Consider the following 12724-nt stretch of genomic DNA (forward strand, 5'->3'; position numbering starts at 1 on the left):
CTATTATTAAAGATCTGATGAGAGTTTGTTAGAATGGAATTGACAAGAGAATTTGCTGTGACACACAACACTTCAAGATAATAACTGGAATTATGACTGATAACATTATACCAATTACTGCATTACTGTCCAAAAGAAGGCCCTGTGTATACTACCACCACTTCCTCCTATGGACCCTTGGACTGGAGAAAGGGTTGAGCCAGAAGACCTCAACAAATGGGGACTGTGGACTGGGGGCTCCACATAAAGAGGAACTGTGAACTGCCACGAAGAGCCCCCAGTGGATCTTGGGACAGAATCAAGGGCTGGGGTTTCCAATCAAACGGGGAATTGCAGACTGAACCAAGGGCTGGGGACTCAAGTTCTGAATGGAAGAGTCTGCCAGCTCATGCTGACCCAGGCAGCCCTGGAATGGAAAGCCAAGGAGATCAGGAGCTCAACGCAAAGAAAGTGCAGCTCAGAACTGAGAGGAACTTACCCTGGCCCTTGGAAATGGCAAGAAAGACAGTGCTCAAAAGGTTCTTGGGGTACTACACTTGTTTCTTGTCGTCCCCGAATGCCATCAGAAGTTTGCTTTGGATCCCATTGTTTTCACTAAATCTGTTAAAAAAGAGTTCAACTGAGTAAGTTTAAAGATCAAAGTGGCTTTATTCAACAATTCATGAATCAGGCAGCATCCCATCTAGCAAATAGAAAGGAGCTCCACTGAGCTGTAGAAAAGGACAAGTTTTTACAGGCTGAAAGCAGGTGTAAAATGAAATTATTAGCAAATAATGCAATGTTTCAGGCAAGCTCGCCCTTCTAAGGGGAATGGAAGTGGCCTATTCAGTGGATTTCCTCACTAGTGCTGACCTGGTAATTCCAGGATGACTGGTTAAAGGTCGCATTCCTGGGAGAGGCTGAAACTGCAGTTAGGTTAGGTATTAAGTCTTGGTTTGCTGATGCGGGGCTTAGCACAAGTGACTCCATTTTGGGCCTGTTGTGTCCTTTTTAACACATTAAAAGAAGGAAAAAGAAACAGGTAACATCAATTTTAATAATATATTTAACCCAACATATCTAAAGTATTATAATTTGAACAAATAATATGAAGTTTATTAATGGATATTTTAGGTTTTTTTTAACTAATTTTTTGAAATGTGGTGTGTATTTTACACTTACAGCACATCTCAATTCAGATAGCCACATTTCTAGCTCATTAGCCAAAAATGGCCAGTGCTACCAGATTAGACAGCACAGGAAAAATTGGGGCCTTCAGGTATTGTAAAAGCTAATCAATTCATTATTCGAATTATAGGAGGTAAGAATCTTGCTCAAAGGCATTTTCAAGGGTCCTTGAACACTTTTCAGGTAAACTAAAGAACTAGCCCTGTGGCAAAGGCCAGATCAAGGCTATAGCTTTGCCACCAAGTCTATTGTTTCAGATGGCCTCAAGTTAACCACCATTAGGCTGAGAGAAAAAGAGCTCAGGTCAAAGAAGTAAAAATCACGGAACTAACTGGAAATAAAATACCGGGATCCTGGCCTGAAAGTCTGCAACTGTTCAAGCCTTAAAGCAAACTCATACCAGCAGGAAGTAGGCTGCCAAAACTGTAAAGTATCCAAAAAAGACATGGTTCCCAATGCCACTTCAGATTTGGTTGTGAAAAATCATGGACAAGGAGAAACCTCCCAGGGCACAGAGCCAAGGCCACAGAGGACTGTGGTGTGGGGAGTTATTTCCAGAGGGCCAAACCATAGGCAGCCAGGACTAAATGTAAATGTTCTTCACCGTTAGGGCAGGGAGTATCTTCCATTTATGCCCAGCAGGGTTCAGTCATTTCTATGGAATGGTGATTGCTATGTTTTCCATTCCTCCTTTTTCCCAGTGGGAGTCTCCATTGCAATTACCCTGTTCTTGGTCTACAACTGTCCGTTGGACATCTTATAGTCATAGCTCATGAGGAGCCACATCCAGGCCTGCTGGAAAGGGCTGAACTGCACCCAGAGATCCTGGACTTTTAAGCTGGATGCAGCTGGTTGCCTCCCTCAGGAAGTGAGTAAATTCTGTATTTGGGGAGAAGGTTTGGCATTTGGTGGCCAGAGGGTCAGACTGTGGTGGTGACTGCCATTTGCCCAGCAAAACCTTCTTCCTCCATAGTTATAGAATGGTAGTTCGGATGTGGCTACTCTGGTGGGGCCTGTATTTCCCAGCTCTTCCTGCACCTAGGCGTGCCTTTTGTCAAAGTTCTCACAGTGGAATGTGAACAGAAGTGACTCCTACAACTTCTGCCTCACTTGTTAACATGAGACATTCGTGCCTGAACTGCTCGGATCCCTGCCTGTTGCCTTGGCTGGCAACAACTAGAGAGAGGCTGTGGAGCCCCTGTGTTGAAGACAGAAAGCTGGTCACCAACATGTACTCTTCTGTGAGTGAGAAATGAACTTGTATTGTGTTTGAGTCATTGCATTTTGTGGGCCTTCTTGTTAAAACAGCTTGCACTCCCCAGTACACCTGTGTTGGATATCATGTTTCCTATATCCCACGGAGGAAGACTTTCTTAGCCTATTCCTTTATTTGGGTGGAGCACTTCCTCCATTTGCTTTCTTAGAAGGTGTGCTTGAGAGGCAAATATTTTAGGAGCTGAATTGCTTTGCATTTGACCTGTTTTTATCTTCTGGAAACTTTAAACATCTTCTTTTTGTCTCCAGTGCTCTGGTGAGTGTCTATTTTCAACTATTGTGCGGGGTACTCAACCCTTTAAATCTGGAACCTTGTATTTTTCATTTCTGGGAATAAAAATTTTTCTTTGATGATTCTCTCCCCTGCATTTTCTCTGTCTCTATTCTTGGGAGAACTCTTAATATTCAGATATTGGATTTCCTTGCCCGGCATTCCAGTTTTCTTATGTTTCTCTCTTAACTTCCACCTGTTTGTCTTTTGGCTTTAGTTTTGGGGAAATTTCCTCATATTTATCTTCCTTCTTCTGCCTTTCTTTTTGGTCCCTGTTTCTGTTCTTCCCTTTTTAAAATAGCAGTTGGATCTTGTGTTTTGGTTGCAGATCCTCGTATCCCTCCGAGGATATTATTGGTAGATGTTTTAGAGGTTTTTTCTTCCTGTGTGGGTTGTTTCTTCTAAGTTCCATTTCCTGTTCTTTTGTGTGTGTCCTTTCAATCTCTTATCTTTCATGTTAAAGGACTTTCTCAACTATGTGGTCATCATATTTAAAGTGTGGGGACTAAAAACATGTTGGGGAGCTCAGAGCATATAAATGGGGCTTGTTGATTGTGAGCTTAATTATGGGATGATCTGGCTGGGCTGTCTTATTGGGGAACCTTGATTTCAGTATCTCTATGTCTTTCATTCTGATGCCCCAAAGAAGATTCTTCTAATCTCCTGCCTAGAGATTGAAGATCTGGCAGCTAGTGTCTTTGGAGCTGAGGGGAGAAATTGGTCTGTGGTTGTGGGAGAGACTGTTTTATTATTCAGGATGTAAATATCTGCTTTATCTTCCTTGTTTTATCCGCTCCAAAAAAAACTTAGTCTTTTTCCCTAGAAGGGGGATGGTCAGTAGTCCAGTTATTCAGAGTGGGGAAGGGCCCTAACTACTTCTTAAACAATTTTAACCAATCCTCCTAATACAGGACCTCTCTCTCCAGCTTCACTGCCACTTCCAGGGGTAAGTGAAGTTATCAGGTCCTAACCCTTTTTGTGATTCGATGGTGCAAATAAAATTGCCTTTGGGCTTTCCCCATTACTGCTTTGCTAATCATCTACCATTGGTCCATTTTTTTGTGCCTTCCAAAATCTTTTTGCTGTCGAATCCTCTCCCATTCTCTTCATCCTTATGGGTTTATGCTTAAAAAACTAAACAAATTCTATGTGTTTTCAACAGAGTTTCAGCAGGAAGAAAATGAAGATATATCTGTTCAATATGACATCTTTCTCTGGAAATCAGTCCTATTTCTGTTTATTCTCGTTGCAATTGCTCTAATTTGAGCCACCATCATTGCTTAGCTGGTCCACTGCAGCAGCTTGCCAACTTCCAGGCTTGCTCGTTCCTTATCTATTTTATTACACTGAAGTCAGAGTGGACTTTCTACAGAGCATATGTTATTATTTCTCCACTCTCCTTTAAACCTTCTTTGACTCCCTTTTGCTCTTTTTTTTTGAGGAAGATTAGTCCTGAGCCAACATCCACCGCCAATCCTCCTCCTTTTGCTGAGGAAGATTGGCCCTGAGCTAACATCCGCGCCCATCTTCCTCTATTTTATACATGGGACACCTGCCACAGCATGGCCTGATAAGTGGTGTGCAGGTCCGCACCCAGGATCTGAAATGGCAAACCCCAGGCTGTGAAGCGAGTGTGCCAACCCAACTGCTGCGCAACCGGGCCGCCCCCATTGACTCCCTTTTGGTCTTAACTTATAGGACCCTGCAACATCTGGCCTTGGTCTGTTTTTCACCTTCATCTCCCAGCTTTCTCCCAGCTGCTCACTGGGGTCCAGCCATACTCTAACCTATGTTTCTCTTAATACCCAAACATGGGCTCCCAGGGTATCCCTACACACTGTAACTTTATCTAAAATTCTCTCTTACCACTTCCTCCAACCTCTCCCCTCCAAGCTTTTCCAGTTAACTTCTGCTCATTGTCTATCAGGTCTCAGCTTCAATTTTTTTTCTTCAGAAAAATGTCACTTTCATGTCACTCCAGACTAGGTAGATCCTTTATTAATCGTCTGATTGTTTGAAATATTTGCTATCCCTCCCCACGGGAAGGTTATACCTGCCTCCCTGGATGGTGTCAATATTCCACATAACACACTGGGAAATTCTATGTTATAACTTTTATCACACTTTATTGTTATCACGTGTTTAGCTGTCTGTCTTCCCTACCAGACTGTAAGCTCCAAGTAGGAAGGGTCCTGTGTCTATGTTATACACCATAGTACTCTCAGAGTTTAGTATACTGCCTGCCCACGCATAATCATGACAAAGACACTCTCCTTGACCAAACTCTTGCATGGCTTCTAACAGCTTAAGGCCATGTCCCTAGGATGACACCTGTCCCCCTTCAAATGCCTGCCTGAGAAAGCTCAACAGTGCCAGGAGAATTTACTGTGTGGTCTAGCCAAAACCTGGTGATAGGCACATAGCCCCTCAACTCCCTCTTCAAGCAGTGACTTCAGAAAGCTTGCAATTATAAATCCTTCCTCCGGCCTTTGAGATATAAATATCCTGTCACACAGAACTTCTCAAGGACCTGAGAGCTGTCTGGTCCCAGCCTGGTGGGTACCTTGCTCTAACTTGTAACACTGCCTGTCATAAACATAAGAGAATTTGTTTCTTCCCCAGATAAGTGCTAATTAACAAACCCAGGCGGCCTGGTCACATGGACCAACACCCCTTGGCACCCTACAATGCCTCTGCCTTAGCACACCCCAGTCTTTAAAAAGCCTCCAGCCTTGTGTTTTGGGGAAATTAAGGTCAGTTCACTATGTATCCTCTTCCTTACTGCAGTAGTTGTTACTGAATAAAATCTATCCTTGCTGCTTTAACTAGTGTCTGGCTTTATCTTTGACGGCAAACACACTAAATAGTTATCCGACTTATTAATAAACAAGCTCTTATATAGGTGTGAACAGCTGAGGGAGGAGTTTCATTATTTCAAAGCTGCTTTTGGGGTCTCTTTTATCTCCCTCTCCCAACCTCCAAGAAGCTGCTTATCTGTTACTTTTCTTTCATAATCCCTACCTATATGAAAGATGACAATTATATCCAAATTATCCGCAGGGTATTTGGGGGTTGAACTAGTCAGATCATTGTAGACAGATACAGAAAGTTATTCAGAAAGTCAGACCCCTAAATTTCAATTCCCCAGTTTCTCTTTTAAACATTTTTTTTTTCTCTCTATGGCTTAAAAACTTCAAAAGTTTTACCATTTTTATTTTTGGGCCAATGATAAGAGTTCAGTTCAGCGCAGAAAGACACGTGGGCGGGTTAGACGTGACTGCCAGAGTGGATGAGTTTGGCGAGGCTACAAACTGCCCACACACCTCTTCCTCCCTCCAGCTGCGGACAGCACTCTGCTCCTGCGGGCTTTAGCTGCTCCTCCAAAATCTTTGCCAGTTAAACGCTCCTGTGGGTACTTTCAGGAAGCCCAGAGCGCCCCCGCAATCCGTGACTTTCAGTGTCAAAGCACGCCTTGATCCACAGCCCGCGGCGCGGACTCTCCCACGCTCCAGCCCGGCCTCGGCCCCCGCCTCCGCCTCCAGCCGCGCCGGGCCAGTGGCTCAGCCTGTCACGTGCTAGGACTCGGGCGTGAAGCCGGCGACGCCATGTTGACTTCTGGCGGCGCCAGCTCGGGGACAGGCGAAGGCGGCTGACGTACCGGCCGGCGTCCCGGCCCTTCTGCGCAAGTGCGGAAGTGTGCTGGCCCCGAGTGTGACTGGTTTCCGGCCCGAAGTGCCGCACCAGCTGGCCGGAGACGTGTAACGGACGGTGGGCTGCGGCCATGGCCGAGAGGAAACCTAACGGTGGCGGCGGTGCCGCCTCCGCCTCCTCGTCGGGTACTAACTTACTCTTCTCCTCCTCGGCGACGGAGTTCAGCTTCAACGTGCCCTTCATCCCGGTCACCCAAACCGCCGCTGCCTCGGCCTCCTTGCTCTTGCCCGGAGGTAGTAAGGGGGTGGGGGGGTCCGGTGGGCGAGTGTGTGCGGGGAGGCGGGCAGGGGGCGTGGGGTGACGAGGGTCGGACCGAAGGGTTTCCTTCTGCCTCGATCCGACCCTCTGGGTAGCTTGCCAGGGCCGTCCGTGGCCAGGTTTGCGTGTCCCGGGGGCTGTGGGGTCTTGGAGGCTGGGGCCAGGTCGTGAGGCTTGCTCTTCGTCGAAGGAACCCTGTGTCCCGAGCGCTGGGCGCTACTGCGCTGGCGTTCCACAAGCTTTTGTTGAACACCTACTGATGTGCCTGGTGCTCTCAGGGAATGCAAGTAAATTAGACAGGGCTCCCTCTCCTAGGATACAGTGGGAGATCTCTTAGGGTAGAAAGCGCCCCTCTCCTGGGGTAGACATGTAATATTTGCAAAATAGAGGAACAGAATGCCATCCTCATCTTTCAAGGCAGTGCATCATTTCCTCTAAGGACCTGTTTCTTGTTCTCTTAGGTCCCCACTCCTCTGTGCACCTTAGCTCTTTGTTCGTATCTTGATTATCGTCTAGGGGGATTGCTTTTTAACGATTATATGGCATACCCAGAGAATGGTGTTTAGGAGCATAGACTGTGTTTCAGCCCTGGCCCTGCCAGTAACTTGCTGTGTGACCTCAGGCGTGTTACCTTACCTCTCTGTGCTTCACTTTCCATGTATGTACAGCCTCATAGGGCTGTAATGAGAAGTGAATTAATTTTTGTAAAGCAGTGAGTATAGTGCCTGGCACTTAGTGTTTAAATATATAAATGTTTGTAAAACAGACGTATTTGCTTCTCTATTTGGACTGTGGACTTCTTGAAGTTTACAGCTATGACTTATTTACCGTTTTATTTTTAGGATCTTGTTTAGTGCTTAGCACAGAGATCCTCAGTAAATGCTAAATATTTTCCCATTGAATAATTTCTTCTGGCTTGGACGGCTAAGGAAAGTTTCAGGGAGAAAGGAAGGGGGCAAACCAGAGGCCGCCATCCGCGAAGGTGCTCCTTCCCCTGTGTTGTGTTTCCTCTTGGTGCTTATCACGACCTCATGTGTATGCGTATTTGTTTACCTTATCCCGCTAGAGGGTAAGCTCCGTGAGAGCAGGGACGTATGCCTAGAACAGTGCCTGGGGTGCTGTAGACCAGTTTTTCAATGGATTTTTGTTGAATGAATGAAAGGATGGAAGTCAGGAATATGTACGTCTCATTTTGATGGTGTGGCTGAACGGTTAAGCATTCCCATTTTTGGTGAAGGACTAGTCTGGCTGGAGCCGAATGCTGTGGGAAGTTGCAGGAAGAAATAAGGCCATACATGGGGTTTTTGTCGCTGTCAATTAATGCTAATTATTTTCATTGTCAAGTACAGGATAACTATACCTGTCTTGAGAACTCTTGTTTCTTGGAGATAGCTTACTTTTTAATGAGAAAATTAATAGTTCATATAATTAAAATTCTGTAGCAAATCTTTCTGCACCTCTAAAAGAGATTTGGTCATTAGAAACCCAGAAAATTTTCCGGAGACAAAAGAACCTGTCTTGTTGGAAGCAACAGTTAACCATGTCAGTGAAAGAGACACATAGGAAGCAATTCCATGCATTCAACAAACATGGATTGAGCAGCTTCTGGTTGCCAGGCCCCGTTCCACGTGTCAGGGAGACACAGAAGAGCAGATTGCGTGGCCCTCAGTGACTACACGGTACACACACACCCTGTCCCCAGCTGTGTAAGCAGTTGTGATACAGGTTAATAACGGCTGGGAAGAGGGATTGGTAGGCTGCTGTGAAAGCTATGGCTGATGGGGGGAGGACATCCCTTAGCCTGTCAGGGCCTCCCAGAGGAGGTGATTCTTTTTTTTTTAGACTTTTTTTTGGGAGATTAGCCCTGAGCTAACTACTGCCAGTCCTCCTCTATTGCTGAGGAAGACTGGCCCTGAGCTAACATCCATGCCCATCTTCCTCTACTTTATACGTAGGACGCCTACCATAGCATGGCTTTTGCCAAGCGGTGCCATGTCTGCACCCGGGATCCGAACTGGCCAACCCTGGTCTGCCGAGAGGCGGAACGGGGGAACTTAACCGCTGCGCCACCAGGCGGGCCCCAGAGGAGGTGATTCTTGAGCTGAAAGTTGAAGGATACATAGAAATTAGGGAGTCTGCAGAGACAGGCATAGATAAAAGCCTGGAGGTGTGAAAAAACCTGCCGATTTGGCAGTATTTGGTGGTAGGTGCTCACATTCCCCCGCCCTTGCCCTCTCTCCCTGCCCCTCCACCAGTAGATCAGTGTGACTAGAGTGTGTGCAGGGGAGTGGCTCGAGGGGTCAGTGGGGACCAGATTACAAAGGGCTTCGTATACCATCCTGAGGATATGGGTGTGAGGGAGCCTTTGAAGGACTTTAAATGAGGCATTGAAATTAGAGGTGTGTTGCAGAGAGACTGGAGTTTTTTGAGGTTGTGCCGGAGTAAAGCTGACTGTAGTGAGAGCGGTCAGTCTGGAGGCCACACTGAGTCAGGCAGCAGTAGACAGCGTTCTAGCCCTAGTCAGCCGCACTGGGTGTGAAGAGCAGGGAGGACGGTGAGGTTTTTAGACTGTAAAGTTGTTGGGAGTTAGTGACTTACTAGAGGCCGGACTGTCGGCACAGAGGCCCCTTCCCTTCCAGTTTTAGCCCCAAAGCCTAGCTCCGTGCCTGGTGTATAATGGATGCTGTCCACATTTCTTGAATGAGGATCTGAATGATTAAAAGGGTATGAGAGGGCGGGAGGAGTCTGAGACACTAGAGTTCTGGTTTGAGTGGATGGATGTTGGCAAACTTCTGCGCTGAGAATGAGATGTGGCAAAAGGAGCACATGGAGGGTGACAGTTAAGATAATGAATTCAGTTTTAGGCTTACTGAGGTTGAGGTATATGTTGCTAAGTCTGCCAAAAGTATTAAGGAAGCAGGTGGAAAAAAAGTTCTGGACCCTATGAGAACAGTCTCGGTTTGAGACAGTTGTGTCGACCCAAAATAACCAGTGACCATTGTCTAGATGAGAGAGGTGAGTTTAACCAGAGCCACAGGGAGGATTATCACCCAGGGAGCCCTTTTCCAGAAAGGAAGAAAGAGTTCCAGGGAAACACGGTTTCCTTACAGTCTTATGTCTTTTTAGAGCAAGGAATGCACGTTAAATGCACCCAGGATACATCTTCATAAATGTCTCAAAGAGGTGTTTAGTTGCCAGTTAGCCGGTCAACATGACCCTGATGTTGGGAAGGGGAACTTATTTTAGGAGTTCTAATACTGGAGTTACCAATAGGGCGTGGGAGGGGAAGCATGCATTCTTAGCTTGAGAGAGTGTGTTCTTTCCTTCACTGGTTAAAGCAGATGTGCAGTGTGTGTTTGATAGGCCGAAGTCAGGGTTTTTTTAGTTCAAGCCAAATCAGTGTTGAATCAGAGTAACTCTACCCCATATACCCCAATATGTGAACATCTCTTGTCAGTTGGGAGTGTCACAAGTATCCAAGTGCTCATTAAAGTTGTGGGTCTCCATGCCAAATGTGTCCACATGTAATTAGGAAGTACCCCTGAGGTGAGGCTGGCGGTGTGTTGAGGTCAGTATTTCATTTGTATGATGCTGGTCGGAAAGAAGGCTCGTGGATCAGGTTGATCCCAAGTTCTTTAAAGGATGAAAGATAGCACCGAGGTTTTTCCATGCTTCTAGTTGTTGAGAAAGGGGACTACAGATGAGTCCAGTGCGGTTCATGGGACTGAAAAGAAAGGGTGGGAGCTGGAATGTATCAGAAAACTAGAAGGATACAAGCAGATTAAGGGCCTTGTGCAGGAAGTGATGTTATATTTTTAGTTAGAGGAGTATTTTGAATAGTGGAGCGTCTTAGTTCAGTTGATGCATGTGAAATACAATGGGAACAACATAGAAGCTCGCTAGAAGTTCTGAGCCCAGTGGCCTCCTTCACCAGAGGCCAAGAAGGAGCCTGGACCTTGAAAGAAGGCCCCTGTGGCAGTCTCAAGGGCAGGGGTCACGGGGTGCCTGTGTGCTGGGTGTGGGTCCACCCGTCTGTTGGGCTTCATGCCTCCAGCTGTAGGAGATAAGAGGAAATGAGATAGGAGAAGGAAAAGATTAGGAAGGGGAGGAAAGTTTCAACAAGCTAAGGGCTCATGAAAGTTTGGTAAGGAAGAGTAGACTGGACTTTTGAAGCCATGTGGAGGGAAAATGTTTTTATTTTACAACTTGGTAGCAGAAGACAAGATAAATACTTTGGTGTTGATAATTCCCGCAGTGAAGATCAATTTGGGCAAAGGGAAGTGAGGAGAACTTCCTTTGGTTAGAAAATGACTTTCTAGCAATTTGATACTCTCTGACTGATTATCTGGTTGTGATACTGTGTGATTTTAGGGATGGCAAGTAATGACTGACGTACTTTCCCTTGGGAATGCAAATACCACGTGTTCATTTGTACAATGAGTGCTTTGTAGGTAAGAGCTCTGACACACCCCTTCTCGTCAACAGTTAATAGCTATACTTTAGTTTCTTTTCATTACTGTAGAAACAAAGTTATGTATTTTTGGGTAGTGGAAAAATATTTGAATTACTTCTTCCAGGAAAAAAAGCATTCAAAATAACATGTAAAAATAGTAGGTATAGATTTTGTTTCTGTTTTTAAAGTCTTCTATATACAAATATGTATAATATATATTTATAAAATAAATAATATATAACTATTTATATGTATTTGAAAAGTTCGGAAGGGTATGTACCGAAATGTTAACAGTGTTGACAGTGATTGCCTCTGGGAGGTGGGCTTATGAATGAATTAGAATTTTTCTCTCTTTTTGTTGTTTCTTATTCATATTTTCTAGTTTTTCGTTTCAAAGAAAAAAGTTTTCGAAAAAGTTTTTCATTTTTTTCCTGTATTGCAGAACTGTAACGACAGAATCAGAGGTACAGTTGCTAGGTGTGCAGTGTGAAATCCTATCTATAGACCAGTGGAATGCCCTCTAAACCCTGGGCTCTCTTATTCCCTTTCAGAGGACTCCACAGATGTTGGCGAGGAGGACAGCTTCCTCGGTCAGACTTTGGCTCACACGTCTACCCCGCAGACATTTAGTTACTTCTCTCAGGTATCGAGCAGTAGCGATCCTTTTGGGAATATTGGACAGTCGCCGTTGCCAACTACAGCAGCATCGGCTGGACAGTCAGCATTCTCCAAGACCCCGACTGCTCTCCCTTTTACAACGGGATCCCAAGATATGTCGAATGTGTTTTCACCATCCATTTCGAAGGCTCAATATGGTGCTCCACCTTCTTCACAGATGGGAATAAATACTTATCTGCCTTCTCAGCCAAGTAGTCTCCCGCCTTCAAATTTTGGGAGCCCACCCCAAGGAACACCGCAACAAGGATACAATCCATATCGCCATACCCCTGTGAGCAGCAGGGCGAATCCTTACATTGCACCCCCGCAGCTGCAGCAGGGCCAGACACCAGGCCATCCCACTCCTCCTCCACCCTCCGGACCCCCTGTTCAGATGTACCAGACGCCTCCAGGAGCTTCGCCACCGGTAGGGAGACATGTTTTAGATCCTAATTGTTCACTCTAATTTTTAATCTCTCTCTCATCTTAGCCTATGTTTTTAAAAACACTGTGCTTTTAATAATCCATATGATGACAAATTATTTTTAGAAGCTATTCTTTGTAAGTTACATGCTTTGAAGTAAACATTCTTATAAAAGTAGCTTATTTTAGTGGTTCATATTTTAGTTTATGTGTCTATTTATGGAAGTAGTAATTTATTTTAATGAGTTAACTTATGTCAGTATTTCCAGATTTTAATGTAAGATGCCAATAATAAATGTCACTCAGGGACATGTGAGGGTTGAAGCAGTTATTAACAGACTGCCAGCTTCTCATTTATTAATTATACTATTCAATCAGCCACTCAATTACAGGGACTAAAATTGATTACTCAGTAGTTTCTTTTATTTACATTTGTGGAGTTTGAATCTAGACAGCCAAACTATCCCGGGAGAGTAATGGAATAACATTTGTATTGGGTAAATTTGATG

At 45.0% G+C, this 12724-nt stretch overlaps 1 protein-coding gene across 3 annotated transcripts in view; it reads left to right on the forward strand.

Annotated features, from left to right (window-relative positions):
* Nucleotides 1-6432: 6432 nt before the first annotated feature.
* Nucleotides 6433-12724, forward strand: part of SEC23IP (SEC23 interacting protein) — a 42057-nt gene continuing 35765 nt past the window's right edge. For 2 of the 3 annotated variants that reach the window (XM_046653210.1, XM_046653211.1), the window contains exons 1-2: nucleotides 6433-6657; nucleotides 11687-12219. In XM_046653210.1, coding sequence (XP_046509166.1) covers nucleotides 6495-6657; nucleotides 11687-12219 — 696 coding nt within the window. In that variant the 5' untranslated portion in view covers nucleotides 6433-6494. Of the gene's footprint in view, nucleotides 6658-11051; nucleotides 11134-11686; nucleotides 12220-12724 lie in introns of those variants that run through there. The other variant, XM_046653212.1, reaches the window with a different exon arrangement.

Source organism: Equus quagga, chromosome 2 (assembly GCF_021613505.1).
Source record: "Equus quagga isolate Etosha38 chromosome 2, UCLA_HA_Equagga_1.0, whole genome shotgun sequence".
Lineage (NCBI taxonomy): Eukaryota > Metazoa > Chordata > Mammalia > Perissodactyla > Equidae > Equus > Equus quagga.